Source organism: Nuphar pumila, chromosome 13 (genome assembly GCF_984573655.1).
Source record: "Nuphar pumila chromosome 13, dmNupPumi1.hap1.1, whole genome shotgun sequence".
In the NCBI taxonomy this organism is placed as follows: Eukaryota; Viridiplantae; Streptophyta; class Magnoliopsida; order Nymphaeales; family Nymphaeaceae; genus Nuphar; species Nuphar pumila.
In genome coordinates this window covers 78,371,035-78,398,036 of record NC_143261.1, presented here as the reverse complement: position 1 = coordinate 78,398,036, position 27,002 = coordinate 78,371,035, and the positions used below count along the sequence as shown (strand labels likewise).

The window sequence follows — 27,002 nt, the reverse complement described above, 5'->3', positions numbered from 1 at the left end:
AGCGCGCGAGAGAGATCGAGATCGAGATCGAGATCCCGAAAACCCTAATTTCCCGAAAATTCCAGAGAAGAAAAGAATGGGAAAAATGAGGAACGCTAGGGAGGAGGAGGAGGAAGAGGAGGATCAGGACGGGCTCTCCGTTCACTCTCCGTGCCACGCCCCTCCCTCCTCGGCGTCGTCGCTTCCCAAAGTAAGCTAAAATTCTCGCCGATTTGTGCATTTATCGTGATATAATCCCGTGGCTACCATCATTTTGGTTCTGTTTTATTTGTTAATTTGGGAAATTCTCGCTAAAATTTTGTATTTTATCGTGTTTGACCCCCTGGTTATCTTTATTTTCACCTCGTTGTGGGTATTTGTTGATTTTCTGGTAGGAACTGTCCCAGGTGGAATTGGAGCTGAGGGTGTTAGAAGCCCTGGAATTTTACCCACCCGTCAAACTGCAAGGTGATTTCTCGATTTTCTCAGATGAATTTCCGATATTTTTGGCCGATTTAGTTTTTTTTTCTTGTTCTGTGATTTGTAGGATTTGAATGTTGAAAGGGGAGAAGATGCTGGTTTAGTTTAGTTTATGTGTTTAGTCTTTGATTTCATTTCTGATTCGTGCAGTGTGGAGAGCGCTAGTTTTTCTTAGGATGTAATCTTTAGTGATTTATTTGGAAAGACAAGGAAATAAATTTAGGGTTTTTATGTATTATCTAGTGATTTATATGGATAGGTAAGAAAATAAAATTTCTGTGATTTTGAATGATCTAATTGGGAAGGTAATAAACGTAGGGGAATTATCTATCTCTGATGCAAAAATGGCGCGTCATTGTTTTAGCTGATTGAGAATTGTTACGTGTAATTGTATGAAGTGGTACAAAGTAGAAACTGAATTGAGTTTCTCATTTTGTTATTGATTTCAATTTTGGGGCAAAGGGTTCATGCATGAATTTTAACTAGTTAGGTGTTATTCTTGTTGTTTGTGCGTGGGCTCGTTTCTCTTGATAAGACCTGATGTTTTATATTGAATTTGGAGCAATTCGCAGTCATTGTTAGCTTATTTTTATTTCCCTATAGAATCGTCTTGGTTCCTTTCCATTTCTGATTGGACCCACATCCCACGTGTTTGCATGGAGTGTAGAAAAGTGTGGAATGGGAGGAGAGTCCCATCAATCTCACAAAATTTGGACATGTTTAGGCTTTTCGATGGTGTTTGATTTGAGTCAATACCTATAGAGGCAAAAAGAGATTTCTCAAAATTTGTGGGCCCATATTATATTTGCAATTCTCACCTACCAGATTGCTGAGATCCCTCGCTTTTGAGGATTCTTTTGTACCACCAAATATCCTCTTAACCAAACACACCATTTGTTTTAAATTATATTCATAAATAGCAGTATCTGTTGTGCTTTTGGTATTAAACATGTTACTCTAACCAAATGGCAAGATAAGCCAAGTCTGAGGTTGTCATACTACTACAAGTTTACCTCATTGGTCATTTGAGATCCAGATTGTCTAAATTGTCTGTTCAATGTTGCCACATCCAAATAATCTAAATTCTTTAACTAGTCCATGTTTATATAAAGATATGGTTTTATAAAATAAATACAAGTGTTGCTTTTGTTAGCATGTATATTGAATTGAAAGTTTGACATCTATTTTTATCTGTCAAAGAATCACATTCTTAATTTGGTGACATGAAGATATGGGAGATTGTGACTTAAACAGGAAAATGTGATACCCTTTGGTCTATGGATAATATTTCTTCATGCATTTCCATGTTTGATCATATTTATTAAATTATGTGTCCATTTTTATCTTGGGGGTGATTCCATGATAATGTCCACTCATACATGTGAATAAACGTGTTGCTTCAGCTTATAAAGAAGCCAAGCTTTTTCCCATCTTCTCCTAGCTTAACAAGCATGCTGTTATAAGTTATAACCATTTTTTTCTGTGTCTCTATCACTCTTCTGCATCCACTTGAATGCATTTCATTACTCCTTGTTCAGTTATCTTATAGCATTTTGATTGCATCATGAGTTTAATGCCATCAGAGCCCCTTTTTCCTCTTAATCACCTTTGGCACCTGCCGTGATTATCTCTGGCCTGTTCTTCAGTAAAAATTTTTCATAGATCATTCTTAATCTTTATTTCTTTGTTTTTCCCGTAAGTCCACACATTCCTTTTCATTGTAAAGTCTATGTTCATAGTCTGTTTTAGAGCTTGTGCTTCCACTCTAACATAACTGTTCTAGCAATGTGATTTGAGTTTTTCCAATGATAAGCTTTGCTTGGGTGACCGTGCACTCTGCACCCTAATTTAATTTTTCTGTTGTCCATCCTTTGTCCTTTTCTTCTTATAGAGTCGAGATATTCTCCAACATCATTGACACTAGGATCAATGGTGATAATATGTTATGGACCCTTTCCTGCTCTAGGTCCGACTCAAAGGATCCGCCTCAGCTTTGGATTTTCCCCGGCCAGGATCCTATATGGAGGAGCCGCCCAGCCTCAGGATCCAATCCAGGGAAACCCGCCCAACCTGGAATCCTACCCAGGCTGGGACTCTAGTGGGACGTCTTCCTAGACTCCCATCTAGTGTTGTAAGTATCGTACCATATCGTACGACATAGTACGATACCTATCATTTCTTTTGGGTTTTGCGATACGATACACACTCGTATCGCGATACGAGTGTGTATCGTACCCACATTGTGCTGTATCGTACGATATTAGAAGTGCATTTTTACCGTTTTTTCACCCAAAGAAATGGGTTAAGGTAAAAAAAGTGCATTTTCACCATTTTTTTACTCAAGAAAATAGGTTAAGGTAAAAAATCTTTATTATGAGTAAAATTGCAAAGCTACTCTTTAAAAAATTCACAAAAATTAAAGATTTATATCAAGGTAGAAATTAGGCTCCACACTCCTTCAACAAAGATGGCATAAGATGATCCAACATGGCAATGACACACTCAAGTAGTGGGTGAAAATCAATTGAAAATTGAGTGCAACTATTGCCATAATATTTTCTTTTATGTAATATGAAAGTATGAGTCTTGTGGCATGTTCTTAATTGCAAGATATTTAATGTTATGCATTATTCTTGTGAGATATGCATGTGATATTATCTTTGATTTAGTTGATGTTTGATGATATCTTATGCGGCTCATAGAGACATAAATGCTTTATATGTGATTTTATGGTTGTATTTTGTGCAATTCATCATTGTTTCATGTGATATGATTTTTTGTAGTTTTTTTGCTATTTTTTTATTTTTCTTGATTTTTTTGGATTTTTTAGAAAATTGTTATTAAAATTTTATGATACGTTTACAATACGATACAATACGATGTTACTTTGGGTCTGATCAATACAGGTAACGATATGATACTTACAACCTTGCTCCCATCTAGTGTAGGATTGTGTTTGTACATTTACTTTTTTGCCACTTGGAAAGTTTATATATAGATGCACTAGCCTAGTTATTTTCTTAATGAAGTATTTGGCCCATGAAGTATCCTTCATTCACCATATTTTAGAAATCCTGTTACTCAGAGGGAAAACCCATTTTCCCTCTACTCTTCCATATTTTCCTCAGCACCAACCCACCCAGAGGGATCAATATTCTCCCTCTGCTTTGTTGTTGACCCTATTTGACGCAGAGCCTAGCCAGATCGAGAACAAATTTCTCTCTTTTCTAGCTTTTCCCTGCGTCAAAGCCTTCCCAAGGTCGGATTTGTAGAAATCATCCCTCCATAGGGTCGAGTTTCTAACATTGGTATTAGAGCCAAGTTTGTCTCGAGACCCCGAATATGCTCTCTCAATCGGAAGGACCTTCGACAACAAGGACCCAAGCCCTTCACGGCTTCGCATGACATATCCATTCACAACCAACAATGATATGCATCAACCGCTTTAATCTGCACCCCGAGATCTCTCCTATGATTGTTCCAAAGAGATCACATCGGCATCAGGTTCTTCGATTATCATATAAACAACAACAACAAACAACAACAACTACGCCTTCATCCCAAAATAATTGGGGTCGGCGATATGAACCAAAAAAGAAAATCATTATGGGTCTTCCACATGAATCCTTCTCCTCCAATCATTTCTATCCAATGCCATGTCCTTGGTGAGGTTCAAAGCATTCATATCCTTTCCTATCACCTCCATCCATGTCTTCCTAGGCCTACCCCGACCTCTTTTAACTAATATATTTTCCCATTTCTCCATCCTTCTAACTGGAGCATCATTAGGCCTTCGTCGAATATGTCCAAACTACCGTAAACGATTCTCTCTCATCTTATTTTCAATGGGTGCAACGCCTACCTTCTTACGTATCTCCTCGTTCCGAATCTTATCTTTTATTGTATTTCCACACATCCATCTCAGCATACGCATCTCAGCTACACTCATTTTTTGAATATGATGTCTCTTGGCAGCCCAACATTCCGTACCATATAGTAAAGCATGCCTAATAGTCGTCCTATAAAACTTTCCCTTCAACCGCAATGGCATTCTACGATCGCACAACACTCCAGTTGCACTTTTCCATTTCATCGACCCAACCTTTATCCTATGATTTACATTTCCATCAATTTCTCCATACTTTTGAATGATAGATCCCAAATATTTGAAACAATCATCCACCGGTATTTCTTGCTCACCAAGCTTCACTACACTCTCATCATTACTTCGTTGCTTACTAAACCGACATTCCATGTATTCTGTCTTACTCTTACTCAACTTAAAACCTCTTGCTTCCAATGTCTGTCTCCATAATTCTAACTTAACATTAACCCCAGCTCTAGACTCATCAATCAAAACAATATCATCAGCAAACAACATACACCACGACACATTTTCTTGAATTGATCTCGTAAGCTCATCCATCACTATAGCAAATAGGAAAGGGCTTAAAGCAGATCCTTCGATTATCGTATATCCAAATTATTTTTTTAATTGCTAGAATTCGATCATTGGTGACTTCGATTCGACTTCCGGGAGTCAGGTCAAATTTCTGCATGTCCTTAGGAAGGAGCAGTACAAACCTGCATCCATTCCTGTTTTCAAAAATTCATCCCTACAGTTTGTCAGACCTAAAAATCCTCAAAAAATCATTGTAGTTAACCTTACTTACGGATTGAAAAAATCAGATCCCGATTTGTAGATGTCATCGTTTTACTGAAAGCTGTCAGATCCAGCGTTTGGATCCTGATGAACTAACATTTGTAAACTTCAAAAAATTCTCTAGGCCTGATCATAGATCCATAAATCTTGAAATTTTTACCCTAATAAGGTACATCTGTTAGCTTTCAAACCCAATTTACAAGTCTCAAAAATGCGTTCGAAACACTGAGATCTTGTTTGATCTTTGGAACCTGTCAGAACCTAGAAAACTGACTAAACTTGTAACATCCTGACCTAACCTAAAAATAAATTAATCCCGACCCTTAGAAAACCCTAAAAAAAATCCCAATTTACATATCTGATACCCCAAACCAGACAACCAAATCCAGAGCCCCCCTTAAACCTTAGTCTACCCCTTAGCACCACCCGAACTTCGGGCCAACAACATTTTGTCCTGCTGGCAGTCAATACTTGACTTGGAAGGTGTAGTCAAGATGGATTTATCGTGATGCAAGATAGACAATGCCTTTACAAATTTGGCAAAGTGGTTATGCGAATCCGCTGTGAAGGAAAAGAATGGATCTGGACTGGATAATTTATTTTGCAAATCTTTTGTTGTTCTTCGTGGGACCTTGTGAACATTGTCAGAAAATGTCTCTAGTTCTCCATGATGCGAATCTTATATCATTCTTCGAAGAAGCATGCATAACCATGCAGACACTCTAACTGATCGAGGAGATGCCTCTACAACAAGGGAACTCTGCAGATATAAAATTGTGCCAAACACTTAAGGGAATATTGCCTAGTGTGGTCATCAACCCTACCTCATTCAGAAGAAATTATGATCAACAAGGACATACACAAGCCCACAATGAATTTGAATTTTTGTTGCAAGCGTTCCATGCCACCAAATGCTCTTCACAAGGATATACGGAAGGTGGTGGAAACCCAAATTTGTGCGAGCCTTGGCTATGAGGACACTAGGTGTTGCATGACTGCATTTGTCATCTTGAGGTTGTAGATAGCTACTAGACACCAGAATAGAGGGAAGGTGTGTCCTCCATCAACAAAAGAGCAGACCATTTTTTATTCAGGTGGAAGGAATTTAGGTCATGCTGCAGTTCATAAAAGCAAATTGCCCGACGAGTGTTCGACTCTGCCCGACCTTGGCGATACTTCACCCCAACCAATCAGGGTCTTTGGAAAGAGAAAACAGAGAAAGGATGGTTGCCTAGTCACAGAGGTAGTAGTTCAGTGGACTGGAAGTGGAGTTGATGAAGCGACCTCGAAAGAGGAAGACCAGTTAACCGCGCAGTATCCGAAATTTCCATCTTAAGGACAAGGCATGTTTGAGAGGGTGGATTGTTATAGACCCTTTCCTGCTCTAGGTTCGACCTAGATGATCCACCCATCCAGGATCCGATCTGGAGGAGCCGCTTAGCCTCAAGATCCAATCCAGGGAAACCTGCCCAGCTTGTAATCCTACCCAGACTAGGACTATGGTGGGATGTTTTCCCTAGACTCTTGTGTTTGTACATTTACTTTCTTGCCCCTTGTAAAATCTATATATAGATGTACTAGCCTAGCTATTTTCTTAATGAAGTATTTTAGCCAATGAGGTATTCTTCATTCACCCTATTTCAGAATTCTTGTTCCTTAGAATGAAAGCTCTTTCTCTCTCTACTCTTCCATATTTTTCCTCTACAGAGGCATCAATATTCTCCTTCTGCTCTGCTGCTAACCCTATCTCATGCAGTGCCTAGCCAGATCAAGAACAAATTTCTTTCTTTCTTGGCTTTTTCCTATGCCAGAGCCTTCTCGATGCCGGATTTATAGAAACCGTCCCTCCATAGGGGGGTTTCTAACATAATAATTTTGTACTGGGCTTGCTTGATGGAGTATGTTCTTAAGGCTTTTTAACTTGTTAAGAGTGAAGACTTGGATGCAGTTTATTTGATGTTATGATCGAGGCTTGAGATGAAAATAAGTGAAGATATAGGATGATTTTTGAATGTGAGGTGGAGAATGCTGCTAAATTCTCTAATGCAAAGGGCATGTTGGTTTATTTTGGATCCGCTTATTTTCGCTAGATCTTGTAGGAGGCTGCACTTTGAACCAAGACATTAATAGGTACGACAGGTAAAAGGTCCACCCAGAGTTCCATTTTTACTAGGCTTGCATTCACTATTATCTTGCTTTTGTGGAGCAAAAACATACTGTGTTTACTTCACATGCACAAGAACACATTTCTTTTTATAAACTAAGTCATGCGGATACTCCATTTTGGCCTCCGTATCATGTCCCCTTATATACTAGTCGTATTGAAAACTTCATAAACATATCTGTATCCTCATATCTGCAGCCATATCCATGTGACAGTTTATAAACACCTCGTCTTTCTGCTTTAAATTTGAGAATGTTAATCAAATTACACTTGGTTTTGCTGATCATCCTTGTGAGTTTATGATTTAGGAGTTTCTCATGCATTCCTCCTATATTAGGACCTCTGTTCTAAACTCAGAACTGTTGCCATTTTCTTTGTGTTTTTCTCATTTTGGTTCCTTCAAATTTATAACAGTGGCCTTGCTGAGATGCTCTATTTGGTTTGTTTGTGCATTACCTGTTTTTCCCTAATATGTATGTCCACAATGTAAAAAGAAATTTTTCTATAGGTCACATGCATGTTTGCTCTTTATCCCTTCCTTTCTTTACCTTTATAGGTACAGATGCCATCTAAAAAAAGGTTGATCTACCTTAGTATAGAAAAGGTAAGACGTGCCTCTGTATGAGAGAGAGAGAGAGAGAGAGAGAGAGAGAGAGAGAGATTATGAAAACATGAGTTTTTCTTTAAGTTACCACATTATTATACCAGCCATGTGTTCTAATATAGGAGTTTTCTTCTCTTTTTTCTGATTGTAACCTGCACTTGTATCATTTGTACTGTAGGTATTCATCGTCATTTTGTTATTTATGGACTCATGGAGTACCTGAAGAGAAGGTTCAATTTCACACTATCTTGGTGTTTCTTATATATCATAATATATCTGTGAGAAATTTATGCATATTTTGTATTTCATTTTGTTCTGTTCTTTCATAGCTTTGACCGGCACTTCTCACCAGATGAAATTTTACAGTTGCTAGACCGTTTCTTCAATTTGGAAATGTTGGTAAGTAAAAACTTAGCCTTGCTTGTTTGAAATTTTTATATGACAGATTGCACACACAGATACTACACATGGTGTCGATCATCATCCTTTGATAAATGGATGATGCTCGATAAGGGATTTAGATAAATAATGGAGACACCATAGAGCATTTAGTATGAGTCTATATACCCTAGAAAAACTTCCCCTCAGAAAGCTAGAACTTGTTCTTACCATTTCACGAGATATTATATCATCTAGGACATGAAAATTTGAGGCACTTGTTTTTGAAAAATCAATTCTAAGAAGTCATGTCGGATTGTGTAGCTGGGGCCTAAGGCCTGTACATTGGTAAATGAGCCCTGAGCATTGTATGTATCATCAGTTTAGCATTGATATTTTTGGACATGCACTAGTGGGTCAGGTCTCATACTGTGGTATGTAAAGATCAACAATGAGACTACTGGAGCACAAATGGACTTTTTTTCAGAACTGAAAAGTCCATATCAAAGATGGTTGGTGTGTTGAACCTCGGAGTGGTCAATGTGTGTGGGCCTGCCAACTGATTGGGGTTTGGGACAATCCTTCATAACGAGCGCGGAGTGCCTTGTGCATATTACAGACATTTATGGAAGTCATCTCTTTTAAGATAGGGGTTCCTTGCCTCCTTATCTGGAATCCTAAATGCCTGTTTCCCAAAGGGTCAACATGTTCGTCCATTGTCTGTTTGCTTCTGAACTTTAGAATATGGTAAAAGACTTTTCTATTCATGACCTGTTCTATTGTTTTATAGAACACTGACGTTTGTTGGCCATAAAAACTTGAGAAGAAAAAATGAATTCTGTACGTATCAGTGGCAAAGCATCACAATTTAAGGGATATTCCTTGTGGCTTTTGCTGGTGGCAATTATTATATTGTCGCCATGGTGGGCCAATTCTTTCATTATAGAATCTGAAGCTATTCCTTTGATGGACAAGTACTGTATCCCAGAATCCTTCGTACTCTTCTGCCACTTGCTGCAGTATTTTAGAAAGTCCAATCCAATGGTTTATATATTTGTAAACGTATATCTCTCTTTTATGCATTCTGACATTTACTGCAATCTTCTCATCTTCCTTTTCTCTTCTGAAAATTCAGAAACCAGATGAAGAAGAGATGGAAGTGTTGAGTCAGGAGGAAGAATTTTCCTTGCCCCAAAGTTTTTTTGTGAAGGATGAATGAAGATGTATATAGATTGTTTATTGAGGTGTATTCCATTCAAAGGGGTAAAGGACAAAGATTCACCATCGACTGGTCCTGACTGACGCCACAAAAATCTCTCTTTCTTCTTTTTGCCTTTATTGTCTTCTCTTTTTCAAGGTTCCACAAGCCAAAAGTTGCATGACCCCATCATGGTTCCTTTCATGATTTATTTTTCTTGTGATCTTCCCGTTGTCAAATAGATAAATCATTTGGTTGGGCGTTGGCATCATGCGACCGTTGTGGCCAAATCTATTTGGACATTGGGTTACCTTGAGTTGCATTGGAAAAAAAAAATGAAAACAAAATAAGATGCAGCGGTAATTGTGAGTTGTTTAAAGGATAAAAGAAAAGAAGGTACCATCGCAGACTACTACCTTTTTCTTTTTCTTTGCAGCGGGCCTTCAGTTCATGGAACCCTTGAGCCCCTCCTACCCAACGGGAGGTGCACCCAGCTTCCTTGTGTCTAGTGATACCCCTCATGGGTTTTGAATTGTGGTCCTCTCATGTCAAGTGACAGACCTCGGTTGCCCATAGAAAAGGGGGCCTTGTGGTCACTGTTGCAGATTGCTGCTGCTGATTTCTATAGGAAGTCAAAGCACTAGTGAACCGTTTGGTTTATCTCTTTGTGGCTTTTTTGTATTTTCTGTCATGAGGGTTGGGTGTTGATCAGTACTCATACAACACCAAGTTAGCAGAAGGGTAGAGATCCACCTTCGGCTATATAAAAAATTAAAAGAAAGGCCAAGGATTTTTTTTTGGCCCTGTTTGGATATGTTTTTATTTATTACATGGATAAATTAAAACAAATTTTATAAAGAAGAATTTTTCTTTGGATTTTTAATTAAGTGAATGCTTGTATCACCAATTATTTAAACTATAATATAGAAATGAAGATAAGTATGACTAATGGTGATGGTGTTGGTGATAGAAGTCGTGGTGATGGTCGTGGAGGTTATAATGGTGGTGCTGGTAGTGGTAGTGATGATGGAGGTGATAATGGTGGTGGTGGTGATGCTAGGGGTGCTTATAAAGAAATAGAGGGGGGTGGTAATGATAGTGATGACATTGGTGGTGTGATGAGGTGGTGAAGCAGTGATGGTGATGATAGTGATAGTACTAAAGAAGTGGCAGTGGTGATTGTGATGGTAATGGCAGCAGTATCGATGATGGTGGTGGTGTTGATGTTGACAGTGGAGTGGAAGAAAATAAGTAGTAAAAAAAAAGTAGGTCCCTTGTTATTTTGAATAAAGTAGTGATTCTTTGTTAAATGTATTAAAATCTCATTTTAAAAAAAGATCCAAACCCCAAAACTAGCTATTTAAAACAGAAAATGATTGTCTGATGCGTTTCTAGAAAACTCTCACAATTTATGATATTCTCCTTCAAGTCTAAAATTGCAAATAGCGGGCACTCAAATGTTCTTTTTACTCTTCTCATGCGCAAAGCTATGCTCACTTCATTATTCGGGTGTTGCATACGTTCACTTAAAATGAGGTTTGCACTTTTTTTTTTCTAAACTTCACGAAGTTAACATAAAATTCTATGCAAACTTTTTGTTAAACTTGAACAAAATGAGAAAGTCTATATATATTTTCTGCGGACTTGAGGATGGCCACAAAATATATGCAAACTCGATGAACTTTATGCGAACTTTGTGAAGTCTGCAAAAAAAAAATGTGCAGACCTCATTTTAAATGTGGGTATGCGACAGCCGAGGAGTGGAGTGATATATCACATGAACTTCACTAGTTTTGTGCATGCGAAGAGTACAAAGGATATTTCAATGCTGACTATTTGCAATTTTGGATATAGAAAGAATATCGCAAATTATGGGATTTTTAGAAAAACATATTTTTTATCATACAATACAATCATTTTTCGTATTTAAAATATGTTTAAATGACATGAAGCTATTTATAAAGTCCTTCTAACGGAGGTTCATGTTTAACAATTTGTAAAAGTCTTTTCTGATCGATGAGTATTTGAATTTGAAAATAACCACTTGCAAGTTCTGCCATGCGTATAGGTGTGAAATTGGTTCTTATGATGTCCATCTTTTTTATTTTCAAAGCTCCCATGTTTTTTTGTACAACTGAGGCAATGACATGGGCCTTGACTTTTAGGTTCCAACATGCTTTCCCAGCGTTGTCACAATGATCAATACATCAAGTTTTATAACTTGGGTATAATTTTCTAAATAATTTCGGATTCTCATCGAGGACGTGTGTGGATTCTATGTTAAGAGAATTCTCTTGCATATGAATTCATGATGCAGTTATCACTGATTCTAGAGTAGAGAAAAAAGAAATGGCGGTGATACTTTAGATTTTTTGTAAAGAGCGAGAGCAAGCAGTCTGGTTCTATCATGTGTCCAATTAACAGGGACAGCTTAAAAAAGGGGGAAAAAAGGTAATAGGTCGACTGCAACTTGGGAGAATTAGCTTGAACAAACGGATTGGTACAAGTTGCACCATATTAGATTTCAATCTGAATCTGAAAAGCGAACACTATGATCCAAAATTGAGCTTTGATTTGAAACATGTCGAATAAGGTAGAGTTGAATCTGGATATGAAATACATATGGTAATATTGGATCTGTTAAAGAAAAAAGAAAGACTAAAAACAAGATCTTTGCATGTAAGAATTGCAATCAGATTTAATTTTGTTCTGAATCTGACTTAGATTTAACCTAAAATACATATCTGAATATGAAAGCAATAACATTAAAAAAATCCAAATCTGAAAATAACTCATAAACTTTTAAGTAGTAACAAATAAATAAAATATACTTGAGATATATTTGACATCACACAGTGTAGTGTTTGGCTTGCAAGCAATATGTTCACAGTTTATAAATCAAAAAATGATTGTATCCGTCAAATGGACAATTTTGCAGGTTTCTATTTTTTTGGACATTTTTACCCTTTTCATGTGTGAACCTCACGAATTTCGCAAGCCCCATGCAAATTTTCTCATAAATTTGCAGAACAACCTATGTTATTAGATCTATATATCTGTCTTATGATATCAAAACCCACATTTTTATAGCCCTTGAAAAGATGAGACACAAATCTCAAACTTTCCGGTTTTGAGTGAGAACCGAAACTCGTCTAGGGTTCTCGTTTATAAGATCCAAAACCGGAACAAAAAAGTGTTCTACAAATTGTTACAACCGAATAGTTTGTGTTGCAGAACACATTTTTTTTTTCAACCGTTCATCAGATCAATGTGATCTTGATGGCATTGGAAAGTTAATGTCTTGGTCTTTCTCTATTATTGTTTCTATTTCTCTAAATTCTTGGCACAGGTGGCAAAAAAAATAGCATATAATTATCGGGATAGGTGCAATTGGACCTGTTCATCTCCTATTTTAGGAACATTTTCGGGGTTGTCTCTCAATGCCTGTTCATCATTTTTTAGTGAATAAATATTATTGAAAATATATTTTCGTGTAGAATCTTTGTTTTTTTGTGTTTTTTTGGATTCCTTTATTTTCTAGGCAAAAAATTAGCGACAAGATGAAGTACCATTGATGTGTGTTTTGCCAAAAACGAAATGTCACATTTAATGTGGCATTAATTTTTCACTGAAAAGGAATTTTGCATCATCGCATGTGAAACTTTTTGAATTTCGCTAATAGTTCAAGAATTTCGCAAACCTTTTAGGAATTTCACAACTAAGAACGTGAAACTCTTGACGAACTTTACAAGTAGTGTCACGATTTTTGTACTATAGATGCAAAAATCATGAGAAATTTTGCCACACCTGAGCAAAATTTTGAATTTCGTGCAAGGGTCATGAATTTTGCATGGGGATTCTAAAATTTAGAATTGCACAAACCCATTCAAATTTCAATTTATTATTTTTAAATAAAAAAGGAATTTTGCAAGGTACATGCAAAATTCTTTTTTCTTGCAAAATTTCTTATTCGCCTCCACCATTCGTAGGAGTTTCACCAAAAAAGTCATTGGAGGGGAGCCAAAATTCGGGTTTGTGAAAATAGGGCATTCAGATGCAAAAAGGGGGTTGAAAAATGAAACATCATTTTTTATAAAATGAAGTCACTTATACATTGCATTCATTCCATCCATTCACAAAATAAAGTTGCTCATACATTGCATTAATTTTATTCTTTCTCAAAATAAAGTCGTGCATACATTGCATTAATTACATTCTTTCAAAAAATAAAGTTGCTCATACATTGTATTCATTCTATTCTTTCACAAGAATGTTGTTTCTCACTATCTCTTTGATGAGGAGAAAGCAGAGTAGACTATGTGTAGATGTACCTCAATCTCTTGGGCCTCAAGAATGTTGTATATCACCATATCTTTGATAAAGAGAAAACATAATATATCATCATTGATTCTATATTCTATGTTGTTATATTGATTTTTTCTATTTCACCCATACCATGTAATCAAACGAACGCTGCATGTGAGATACGTCAACTGTACATCATCATTGTCCACACATCTTTTTAGCTAGCATAGTTTGTTAGAGTGGATACCCTCTGTATCATCATTCTTCATGTTCTCTATGATGAGAATGCAGCTCTCACTAATAACTCCTAGACTTTTGGTTTCCTATCCTACCCATACCATAAGATCTCATCATCAATGCTTTTACCGAAAAAACTCATAATCGATGAAATGTCATCAATCTTTTCAGCGCCGATGTTTTTATTGAAAAAACTCACCATTGATGAAGTGTCATCCATACTTTTATCAAAAAACTTATCGTCGATGAAGTGCCACCCATGCTTTTACCGAAAAACTCACCGTCGATGAAGTGTCGCCCATGCTTCCGGGGGTTACCACTGCGGGTGAACCGCTGTCGATGAAGGTTTTTTGCAAAAGCTTTCATGTCATCGAAATGTCACCAGAATGTTGTCGAAAGATCATCAAAAGGATTGGAGACCAAAATAATCCTAGGGTGACGAAAATAAGAATCTAGATGCAAATAAGAGGCTGAGAAATGAAACGTCATTTATATAGAATATAATTTTGCAAGAAAAAAGAATTTCACAATACCCCTGTGATACTCTTTTGAAATTTCGTAAGGTATGAACTTCTATAACACTTAAAGGATTTTCGTAATGTGCCTTATGATACTCGTCATAATTTTTACAAGTGTTGAAATTTCATACTTTTTTGGAATATCGCAACCTCATATGCGATTTTGTTGATGAGTTTTGTGGGTCCATCTACTTTCATCATCGTGACCTACGAAAATAAAAAAGTCACGGCTGTCAGGGGTAAAACTTTCAGCATCGTGACCTACGAAAATAAAAAAGTCACGGCTGTCAGGGGTAAAATCTAAAAAAAATGAGAACCTACATAATTGTCCATTTGGCATATTTGGTAAATTATAGGGCATTTTTGAAAATACATCATTTTGTCCAAAAAGAAGTGAGAACCTGTGGAATCACCTATGAGAAAACTTATTTAGAGTTAGCAAGTTTTTACCAACATAACTTCTCATCCTCATCTCACTAAGTTAATGAAGCCAAGTTCTAAAAAGCTTACTATTGCTAGAGATAATAATACTAGCATCCCCACGGAAGGTAAGACTTAGAGCATCATCCATCGGCTGAATTTTCGGTAAGAGCTCATCTGAGGATATACACTGAGCCCCTGCCACAATAAACACTTGATTGGTCTTATGAATCACAAAGGCAAGAGCAACTGAGTTTCAAACACCAATTGTCTAGATGGGATTCTTGTTACTACAAATTTGGAAGCGACAAAACTCCATAGTATGAAGGCTATAGGATAGGAGATAAAAAGGTGATGCATCGTCTCTTCTCTAGAGTTGCATAAGTAACAATGGTTAACCCAGGGAATGAATGTCCATAGACATAAGCCTATCTTGAGTAGGCAGATGATTTTCACACACCAAATAGGTCATCCAAACTGCGTGTGGCACATGGTCCTTGTGCCAGAGTGCCTTACGCCATGATTCCTGGGGGTATCTATGCCTGATTTGCTACCAAAGGGCATGACGTGATATCAACTAGGAAGCATGATTCTTCCATATAAGCTTGTCCTGAGTTTGGGATAGTTGTAATTCTTGAAGTTGGATAAAAGGAACTAATTGCAAAAAAATATTATTATTAGTTTGAGCGAGATTATAAGCATCAGCCAAGGAGATACCTACATACTAGTAAATCATTCCAAACTCCGCTGGAGAGAGATCATCTTCTAGAGGATGCTCACACCAAGAATCCCGTTAGAACTTCACATATTCTTCATTGCCCACCTTCCAAGTCAACTGATGAGAGTTGAGATTCCATCCCCATTTAATACCTCTCTAAGACCACGTTCCTCTGATTGTCGAGTTGTGGGGCTAAATACTCTAAACTTGAAGATACTTGCTTTTTATAAAGCAACACCATAGTGAAGGCTTAGTGATAATAGAAGAGCCCAAAAAAACTAGGTTAGCTTTGTTTATGTTGCCAAGGTGTCTTAAGCCAACTCCCCCTTATAATATTGGTCTACACAATAAATCACACCTTATTAAGTGGAGATGGTGATTGGAATCGTTATCATCCACAAAAATTTGCACAATATCCTCTCTAATTCCCTCAAAACCTGAGTTGGTATCTTAAATGCTAGGATCCAGTGTAAGGGTAGACTAGAGAGAACATGCCTTATGAAACATACTCACCCAACGTAAGATAATATGATTTCCAACCTGCCAATTTACTGTTCACCTTAGCAATAATATCTTGACAAAGTTCACCAGAAAGATTGTCATAGAATAGCAGGAGACCAAGATAGCAAATGGGTAAAGTTAAGAGAGTTTATTCAAGTGCACGATTCAGATGTACTTCACTATGAGATATATTGATCGGGATGAATTGAGTTTTCAAAAGGTTTACTTGCATCCTTGCCACATTTTTGAATTCGCAAAAGATGTCTCTAAAAGTCAATATCGATCTCTCATGAGCTTTGCATACAAACAAGGCATCATCCGCAAACAATAGAGAGAAAATGTGAGTCGAAGAATGAGAACTTAAGAATAGGTAGATCTCCCTTATGATAAGAACCTGTCAATGTAGTAGCTCCATCACAATAACGAATAAATAAGGAGAAAGTGGGTCACTGATGACAACAAAAGAGGCCTAAGAGACCATTAACATGATAAAATTGACCCATGATTCATAAAAACTCAGAAGAGAATACCTTTTTTAAGAAAATCTCAATCCACTTAGTCATAGGCTTTAAAAAAACCCTACTAATAAAAAGGGAGTCAATTAGTTCATAAGATAGGATACTCTCTTGGACAGTGCAACCTCTCAAAAAAGCCCTTTGATTGTGAGATATGATGCATGAGAAAATAGCATGCATCCGAACGACCATAATCTTTGATGCAATTTTGTAAAGAAATTTGCATAATGAAATAGGTCCGTAGTTAACAAAATATAATAGATTATTGGATTTAGTGATAAGAATGATATGTGTACCATTAATCCAATGAACAAGTTTACCTTTCTGGAAAATGTTCTTGATGGCTCAAGAAACATTAGCTCCAATAATATCCTAAAAGTTTTGATAAAAACACCTAGGAAAGCCATCTGCCCCGATGCTTTATCACCATTTGAGGCAAACACTGCATGACAAATCTCCTTATCTGTAATAGGTCTAAGAAGATCTTTTTTTCCTTCATATGAGACAGATAAACTCGGGCCCATAACATAGAATATGTTGTCAGTACTGTTGACCATAGTTGGCAAACTAGATGAGTCAACTCGTGTCTTGATTGAGTTGCCCCATATTGGCCCCTAACTGAGTCAAAAAATAAGTATGACTCGATTAAGACTTAACTTGGCCGAGTTTCAATACTCAACTGAGTCTTAGTTGAACTGACCAAGTCATGGGAGTTTTTGTAATACTTAGATTTTTTTCTAAAATTCAGAAATGTATCTAATTCAATTTAATAGCAAATTTTAATGTGAATTCATTAATAATTAATTAATAGTGTTTAATTAATAATATAGGTTAGTATATCACATTAGACCATAAGAGTGGATCCTATATTGGATTGTGGACCCTTTATATAGAATCCATAGTCCATGTAGGAGTCTATTATCCTTACTAATTAAAAGTTTATTTTTTTTAAAAAATTAATTAGAAGCCCTAATTAGGATCAGGTTTCGCTAATTGACCTTCCTGGTAGAGTCTTCTAGAGAGAGAAAGGGGGCATCCCCTAGAAGATCTCTCTAGAAGAGGGGCACCACCTAGGATAGATGTTAGGGAATTTTCTAAAGAGGAGAAGTCCAACTAGGAAACCCTTTAGAGAGTGAGAGATTGAGTTTCAATAGAAAACCCAACCTTCCTCTCTATAAAGGAGGTTGAGCCTCCTTAGACCCATTCACGTTTTGTGAGAAAAATCTTGAGAGAGAAAGAGAGGAAGAAAGCTAGGGAGAAGAAGACTAGCCAACCCTAGGTGAGTTTTCTTTCATTGTTTTTCCAACACACTCTTTTTCTCTTTTGGCTTTAAGTGTTTGATCTGATACAAGGTTTGTACCTTCGCCTTGAACAACAACCATTTGAGTTGAGAAGTGATCTGCGATCTTTTTCATATTCCAACAGTGTTTCGCGAAAGAGTTTTGTCACATTTTGATCTTCGTTCGCATATGCAGTATTTTATTCGTTCATATTCATATCAAGATACAAGATTTTTCATTGTTCATGTTTTAGGATTTAGTATAAGTCGATCAAGCATGAAATCGTGTTCCTATAATTTGATTTAGGTTGCATTAAAATTTAAAACCCTATTTCGCTTTCGTAATATTCATTTTAATTTATAGGAGCGATTTAAGTCATTTTCTGGTAAAAATGATTTTGATTCAGGTTTGAATTCATGTTATATGTTAGATTTGATGTTTACAACATGCTTAAATGTATATATGCATGAATATGATATGTTTTTGAAGAATCAAAATCACTGGATGTATTTTTTTTATGAAATCATGAAGTTCTTGATGTTTGTCTTGAAAACTGCATATTATTCTATATAATTTATTCTGAACTCTTGTAAAACTAAATCTGGTTTTCCAAAACATTGAACCCATAAATCTTGAAAAATTATAGAGATGTTTCAAATATGTGTAATCAATCCTAAAAAAAAACTGGACTCAAATGTGAGAGATACAACCTTTGCAAGTCGACATAGAACTTTTGTCCCGACAGAAAATCTCTACAGGTTACACATTTTTGTAAAAATCATACCTGATTGAGATTTTTATATGTGCTAATTTGTATACGAAAGAACACACGATAAAAATCTTGTAGGCGGATTCTTTACGGTTTGAAAATTAAAAAACATGGCAGTTCGGTCTATAAATTATAATTTCTGAAAAATATTTTGTTAAATAAAAGAAATAGCCTGTATCACAAATTTTTTAATTATTTATGAGAAACAAATTTAAGTCTGGGTTTTTAGAATCTTGTATGGAACGTATCAAGTCACCTACAATAAAAATCCACGAATTTATTTCATTTTGTGCAATGCATGACTGATTTTTCATTGAAAAGACCAAACCTGATAAGACTTTTCTATGAACAAAAAACAATCAGTGTTCTCAATTTTTTTTTCCTTATTTAGAATGCGTTTAGGTCTACATTTTTTTCCTGAAGACAGATAACATGTTGAAGAATCTACAGTAAAAACCCCAGATCCAAAATCATTTTGTATGATTTATAACTGTTTTTTAAAGAACAGGTAAAATTCTATTTTTATAATTTTGCATGTAAACATGGTTGCTGTGATGTGTTTAATTGCATTGAACCAGGTGTATTATATACAACATTATGATATTGAACAACATGACGTGATGTTATATATGCTTATGATGATTATCTAAATGTCCTATCGGCAACAAACCAAGCCCCACGCTTGGTAACCAATTCATATCTTATTCCTTAGATAATTTGATGAGGAACAGACCATTATTATAGAAACGTATGCACAAGTCCTTAATAGAGTGCCAAAAGAACTGAACCTTAAGAAGATGAAGTCAAAATCTAGGCTCATACCATCCAACCCATCCATAAACCTGGCCAGTAGCCTCTGTTGGTAAGAAGAAAGCATTGTCATAATTAGAGGCAGGTATGACTAGTTTTGGATTATCATCGGCCTTATCAATACTTCAAATCGCTTCTCATCCCCTAATATATCTGCCCATGACATCCCAAGAGGCAATGGTTGATCGACCGGGGTGGCCTGCAGAGTGTTCACAGAACAAAGAAACACCTTCCCCAATCCACGGAATGGACCCATCAGCCTATAGGTAAATGTGCAAAGGAATTAGGTAAACAGTCATACCTTTTGCACATTTTTTTTAAAATATTGCAAAAATATTATGATCTTTTCAGGCATTCAAAACATTGCGATATTTTTAAATTTTTGTTAACGGGTTAAGATTTGCTAGTCGTTTGTATGTGCAAACGACCTAGCAAATGTGGTTAGATTGTGTCCGAAACAACTCGCATCATTTTGTACCAAATGTAAACCCTTTGCTAATAATGCATTTACTTTTAATTCCCTTTTAGACATTTTCCCTAAATTTCTAATTCAATCATTTTTACTGTTATTTTACCAATAAAAATAGGAGAAAAAAGAGTTTTAATTTCTTACAAGATCTTAGCTGGAAAGACAATGGACATTAATAAATTTAGCAACGCATAAAAGGGTAGGTAATGCTTATTACCATTCGAACGCAGGTATAGGCACAAACTAATAGTATATTACACAATACAACAAAAAAGGAAAAGTTATGATAGTTACCTAAATGAACATTGCATGAAATTACTATGAAGGTGAAAGCAAGAGACTACTACAGACATGAGGAATGAGAATTTCAAAAGGGGAAGATGACAGAAGCAAAAATCCAGCAGCACCCCTCCTGACAATGACCTATACCCTTACGGAACCGATAAAACATAAAAGTGTTTCATCTTCCAACATTATAACATCAACTCAAGTGGAAAGAGCGGAAAAAGAAATGGTGGGAAAAGCAGAGGCAAAAGACGAGGACAGAAGCAGACATCTCTGAAGAAACTACACGATGCCAAAATACTAAAAAACTGGTCATTAATCGGCATGGAAACTACCCTCCAGGTTATACCCCCAACTGCACCACAGCCATGTCACATTTTGAAGTGGCAAATGAGGCATTGCGAACGTGCACCCTCGTCAATGCTGCACCATTTCAACAGAAACAAGTGTCAAAACATGCACATACATAGAGAGAGATTGTGCGTGTGGTGAAGGATGGTTAAACAGTAAGAAAAGTTTCCCAACTTATGTCAAGATCCTCAGTGACACGGTATATAGCATGGGTATAGAAGCCCAATACGAACTCATAGGGTCCCCATCAACCAAGCTACGAAAGTCTGATGTAGGACCACAACCCACAAAGAATGTGGTTGGAATGATTATCTGATGCCATTATCAGGATGGGGCCAACAACAAACTAGCCCTTCAGAGACATTCTATTTACATGCAATGACCAAGTAATGCACATATATCATAGCAGCAGAACGATTTGGATGACACAAGACTTTTACAGGCTAAGGTTTGAATCCAAGCACATGCAGCTGTCCGTCCTTGAAAGACAGTGGTGGGTGATGGGTTTGACGTGGACCCATTTGCCACGGATCAAGTACCCTTGGATCACCACACCTACATGATATGGCAATATGCCAGCTTACCCTTTATTGAAAATAAAAGGGTGATTTCAATATGAGCGGTTAATGTATGGCAACTTTACAGGCGCCTCGGTTTTCAAATATTTATTTATTTTTGTAGCAACAATTAAGTTCAACTAAAGTAGTTTCAGAGGATAAAAGTGACACAGGCAGGCAGGCAGCAATTTATTAAGATGATAGGTGCTTTCTCTTAAATATTTGAAAACTGAGGTAGTTAAATGTAAATTCACCATACATTAGGCACCTACATGTGTAATGACCTTTAAAAATACTCAATATGATTTCAGTAGACATGGATATGCATAGGACAAAAGAAAAGTAAATGGACAGCACGTAAAATGAATAATTACCTCGGGTTCAGCTTTGCCATCTTCAGCCTTGAGACCATCTTCACCTGCAAGGGCAATCTCTTTGTGAAAAACTCGCATATTGCACTAGGATTTCCTTTTTTCAGGATTTAAAGCAAACTGACATAAAAAGAAAGGCGGATCTTTCAGTTGGTTTTAAGGATTACCTCCATCTTCCGGCAGATCAGAAGTCCAAAGAGTAAGATTATCCCTCAGCAATTGCATGATCAAAGTGCTGTCCTTGTAGGACTCCTCGCTCAAGGTATCCAACTCTGCAATTGCCTCGTCAAATGCTTGTTTTGCCAGATGACAAGCCCTGCAGTTCTAATAATATTAGCCAAAGATGGATAACCAGAGAAGCACTTGTGCTTCTCAGTCTTGTGCTGCAATCAGACATCTTACTAATCCAAATTAGCATGCATGCACGGACAAGTTACCTCTCAGGAGAATTGATAATTTCATAGTAGAAAACTGAGAAGTTAAGAGCAAGGCCAAGGCGAATAGGGTGGGTTGAAGGAAGGTCGGTATTTGCAGTGTTTGAAGCAGCCTAAAAGAAATAAAAAAAATCAGATTATAATAAATACACAAAGCAAAGCGTTCAAGCAGAAAAGACAAATAATCACAGATGACGAAACATATAGTAGGTAATGTAAGAAGTAACAGTCAATCAGGAGGCCACCACTTGGTCACCTGGCCAAGCGCCTAGAGTGCCAACTGTGACCAACCAGATTTTCACCAAGGTTCAGATTAACTACTTCCATAGAAATTGCACATGCACAAATACCTGATAAGCCTTGAGAGATTGGTCTGCTGCTTCCTTCCTTTCTTGATCAGTCATGAATTCTGCAAGATAGCGGCAGTAATCACCTTTCCTGCAGTCACAATAATCAACAAAGAGTATATTACTTTCTTAGGCAAATAAGAAAAATTGGGGATATAGTTCGAGCATTGAAACAGAGGTACACAAGAAAAAGAAAATGAACAGATGAATATCCAGTTAACAAGAGCAACTTGAACTTCCACGTACAGTAAAAATTCACAAAATTGCAAAGCTGGATTTTAGTTGATACGCCAATCTGACAAAGAAAAGTGCCAGCTGAATGTTATGTGACTCACATTTTGTAATAGAAGACAGTGGATTCTCCTGTCCCAGATGAAGGAATCAGATGCTCATCGATAATGGTCAAGATGTCATTGCAAATCTTTGAGAGCTCTTCTTCCACCTTCTGTCTATAGGCCTTGATACGCTTGACATTTTGTTCATTCCCTTTTGCCTCTTCTTTTTGCTCTATAGATGACATGATGCGCCACGAAGCTCGACGAGCACCAATAACATTTTTGTAACCCACAGATAGTAGGTTCCTCTCCTCAACAGTCAATTCTAGATCTAGTTTAGCAACTTTTTTCATGGATTCAACCATTTCTGCACCAACCATAGTGAAAATAACATCAGAAAGCCAGTTACATCAACAAGATTTTTTAGGAGAATATATAATTGTGGTTCACATCATAAGAAAATACAGAGTAAAAGATATGCAAACATAGCACTAACCACTGCAGTAAATGCTTCTAATAACACAAACATTAGCTAATAAAATAGTACAATCTTCCTATAAGTTAAAAAAAGAGAGGGAAGTATCAAACTACATAACACGAGCAAGAAACTCAATCACAAATCAATACACGAACTGCTAAAACAAGTTCAACTAAACGCAGTTTACTAAAATATGTTTTGCAATCCGAAAATGAAATAAAAAAAGGAACATGTTTGATTTCAGAAATAAAGCAGCTGGGTGGAAGGAATAAGAGAAGGCAACCAATCAAATAAGAAATTTGCATCAGGAATGTTCACAAAAAATGATACAGGTCAATAAAAATGGGGGAGGGAACAGAAAAAGTGTTCTCAAGCTTGTAAACACAGCCATTTCCTCTATCACAAGAAATTCTAAGAACCATTTTAAAACCCTATCCAAGTCCTTCTCACAAAACAAAACCCTCAACCATCTCGCATTTCCCTTGTCCTGAAAATACAAAAGCATCACAGGGGCCCAATGAAATACAACAAAAATGAACTACAAAGAAGAGCACGTCGATCGATCCAGGAAGCATCAAGCTAAAGAACATAATAGTAGCTCGACACCTTCACATTGCAGATCAATGCTTTGACATTCCTATAAACGGCCCCGATATATCGATATTTAATGGCAAAATAGGATGAAAACCCTCACCCGAAATCGTTCAACAAGACGAGACTTCCCGAAAATATTCCAACTATTTGTCAAGTAAGCACAACTCAAGACGCATAGATCTCCAAATCCTCGCGAATCAATCAATCAACTGAGATACGGAAACCAAAACAATAACCCTAACCCGACCTCCATCGATCAAACAACTTTCTCTTCCCCTTTTCACCAGCACAGGCCGATCACTTCCATTTCCCTATTTCACAATATTCAACGACACGAGAAACTCTTATTGAGTAAATGATCAAACAGGTCGATCCGAGTCAAGACCGATCAACCGATCAAAAGAGAAAGAAAATTCAACCAAAAATTTAGAAAAAAGAGATCATGAAGCAAAGATCTAAAACATTAAATAAATCAACAACGAAGACCGAAATGTTTACACACAAATTCATGCCAAAAAACACAGAAATCCAATAAAAATCATCAGAAACCAAGATCTAAAAAAACTTAATAATCCGAACGAAATAAAATGGGAACAAACGAATCTTAGTACGGATCTACAGAGAAACAAGCAAAAAAAAATGTGAACAAGAGAATTACAAAAAATACGAAAAAAAATCGAGAACAAAAACTTGCCATCGTATCTTTCGGCTTGCTCTGCAAGCTTCGCCATGTAAACGTGGCTCTCTCTTTCCTTCTCGGTCGACATCGTAATCGCTCACAGAGAGAAGAAGAAGAAACTATCGGGTTAAAAATCGGAGAAACAAAGGGAAAACCCTACAAGTGACGGACGGGGAGGTCTTTTATAGTGGTACTGGGGCCTTGGAACTTCGCGGCCGATGCGGGACCGATGATGCAAATCGGACCGTCCATTTCCAGGGCCGAGTGGCCAGTACGTCCGGGACCCACCGAAAACACATCTTGACCGTTCATCTTTTCTCGCACTGGCATTTGCCAAAATTAGGCAAATCCCTCCGTCCTGTTCAGTCGATGAGTTAGGGCAACGTTACCACTTAAATTACAACAACATCCCTGTGCGAATTTGCGTTCGGCGCGTTATTTAAGAAATGTCTCTGTGCAAACGGATTTGATACTGTCAACCCAAGGGGTTAAGCGTAGTTGGAATGGACCTCGGCAGTCATACGAACAGTCGGGGTTCGATTTCCACGGGGTCATCCCTCTTGCATAAGCCGAAGCAAGTACTAGCCCTGCCGTTTCATGCACCCCGAAGGCAACTATGTCCCAGTGCCAGTGGGGGTTTCCACAAGTTAAACATGAAAAAAATGGATTTGATACATTGATCCAAATCCAAATCCGAACTGCATATTAACCATGGTCACAAATCTCATCATCAGGGTTTTCTCCGCAAAGGAAAATCACACCATAAATTAAAAAAAAATTGTTTTTTGAGAAAAATCTATGAAAAATATCAGTATATCTAATCTAAAAAATACTAGAAAATATAAGGAAAACATTAAAAACATAATATAAATATAGATATCACGTTAAATAATATGAAAATATTGCGATAAAAACATGAAATTTTGAAAATATTGCATTTTTAGGATCATATCGATTTTTTAAAAACGTGCTACAACATTACTAGATTTTCACAAGATGGCTGATATTTGTGACTATGCATGTAACAAGTTGGAATAGTAATTTGGTTCTGAATGGGACCTGAGAAAACTGGGTTGATCCATATCATAAATATACATGGTAACACATATCTCTGTATGAAGACTGAAAACAAATCCAAAACACAGATGACAAATACTGACCCGAACAAGATCCAAATCTGAAAATAAGCTGTCGCAACCCTTAGGTGCGCAGCTAACGATGGAATGCATGTGATCGTCCATCACAGGGCATGATGGACGGCCACAACAAAAAAAATATGAAAAGGGCAAAAAACACGTTTCCAGTGGTTCTTGACTGTCGCTAAAGGTCCCAACAGAACTGGGAACTTTATCGGCAGTAAAAAACCGCTAAAAATCATTTTTTGCGCTGGACGTCCAATAAGCCCCGCAATGGACGACCAGCGCAATTGCGCAGGTAACTGGGCACCTACCAAAAGTTTGGTAGCTGTGCAACCCTTAGATGCACAACTACCGACGGAATGCATGTGGTCGTCCATCACAGGGCGTTATGGACGGCCACAATAAAAAAATGCATATATATATATATATATATATATATATATATATATAGAGAGAGAGAGAGAGAGAGAGAGAGAGAGAGAGAGAGAGAGACGCACAACCCTTCCGTGAAATGATGCTGATAGTCTATCATAGGACGCGATGGATGGCACCTACCAAAAGTTTGGTAGCTGTGCAACCCTTAGATGCACAACTACCGACGGAATGCATGTGGTCGTCCATCACAGGGCGTTATGGACGGCCACAATAAAAAAATGCATATATATATATATATATATATATATATATATATATATATATATATATATATATATATATATAGAGAGAGAGAGAGAGAGAGAGAGACACGCACAACCCTTCCGTGAAATGATGCTGATAGTCTATCATAGGACGCGATGGATGGCCATCGCCAAAAATACACAAAAAAGGCAAAAATGTGAATTTACGTGTTTTATCACTTTATTGGTGATTTTTTACTGTTTTTAAATGCCTGCATAAGGACACAGGTGTTATTACTTAAATTTTATTTAGCGGTCGTCAAAAACTGGGCAAAATGCACAAATTCGCATTTTTATCATTTTTTTCAGTTTTTTTGACTGTGATAGATGGCCACACGCATCCCATCAGTAGCTGCACACCTAAGGGTTGTGGAGCTACCACTCACTATATATATAGCTAAAAATAAATGGTTGGATTCAAATGAAGGTCCAAACCATCCCAATCAATTTGCACCCGCAGTTTGGGGACAACATTAGGGTTGCAAACCAATTGGATGCAGGCCCAATACTGCCTGATTTGAATCCAAATATCATGCACTATCGGAATAAGATGCAATGGTGTAAGGTTGGATCCTAATCCAAAACACTGTGGTGACATTCAATTTGGCACCCACGCAAATACAAGACATGCGGACACTATTGTTGCCTTCCGTGGACACTTATTTGGCATCTCCCCTCCCTCCTCATGGAATAGTGTGTTAGATCATATTTCGGATTACGCAGTTTCACAATCAACATCATGACATAAAGCAGGAAATACAACAGTATGAAAATCATGATTGACAATCGATCGAAACAAGAATAGGG

The 27,002-nt window shown here is 37.0% G+C and overlaps 2 protein-coding genes across 5 annotated transcripts; one reads left to right on the top strand and one right to left on the bottom strand.

Moving 5' to 3' along the window:
- Positions 1–9,602, top strand: LOC149818816 (chromatin modification-like protein). The gene is made up of 5 exons (XM_089984052.1): positions 1–190; positions 375–447; positions 8,069–8,120; positions 8,220–8,289; positions 9,404–9,602. The coding sequence occupies exons 1-5, from the start codon at positions 77–79 to the stop codon at positions 9,485–9,487; spliced, it is 393 nt and encodes a 130-aa protein (XP_089840178.1). The 5' UTR covers positions 1–76; the 3' UTR covers positions 9,488–9,602.
- On the bottom strand, positions 9,511–24,539 carry LOC149818815 (14-3-3-like protein GF14 iota). 4 transcript variants are annotated; one of them, XR_016426984.1, is made up of 8 exons: positions 24,395–24,539; positions 22,689–22,995; positions 22,357–22,444; positions 22,010–22,119; positions 21,740–21,888; positions 21,576–21,619; positions 9,883–10,151; positions 9,511–9,777 (listed from the first exon to the last, which is right to left on the bottom strand). XR_016426984.1 is itself a non-coding variant. In XM_089984049.1 (7 exons), exons 1-7 carry the CDS (start codon positions 24,465–24,467, stop codon positions 16,314–16,316), a joined length of 1,017 nt encoding a protein of 338 aa, XP_089840175.1. In that variant the 5' UTR covers positions 24,468–24,539; the 3' UTR covers positions 16,291–16,313. The 4 variants fall into 4 exon arrangements, 3 of the variants coding, with proteins under 3 accessions (XP_089840175.1, XP_089840176.1, XP_089840177.1); XM_089984049.1 differs by lacking the exons at positions 9,511–9,777; positions 9,883–10,151 and adding an exon at positions 16,291–16,559; XM_089984050.1 differs by lacking the exons at positions 9,511–9,777; positions 9,883–10,151 and adding an exon at positions 19,501–19,799.
- Positions 24,540–27,002: the final 2,463 nt, after the last annotated feature.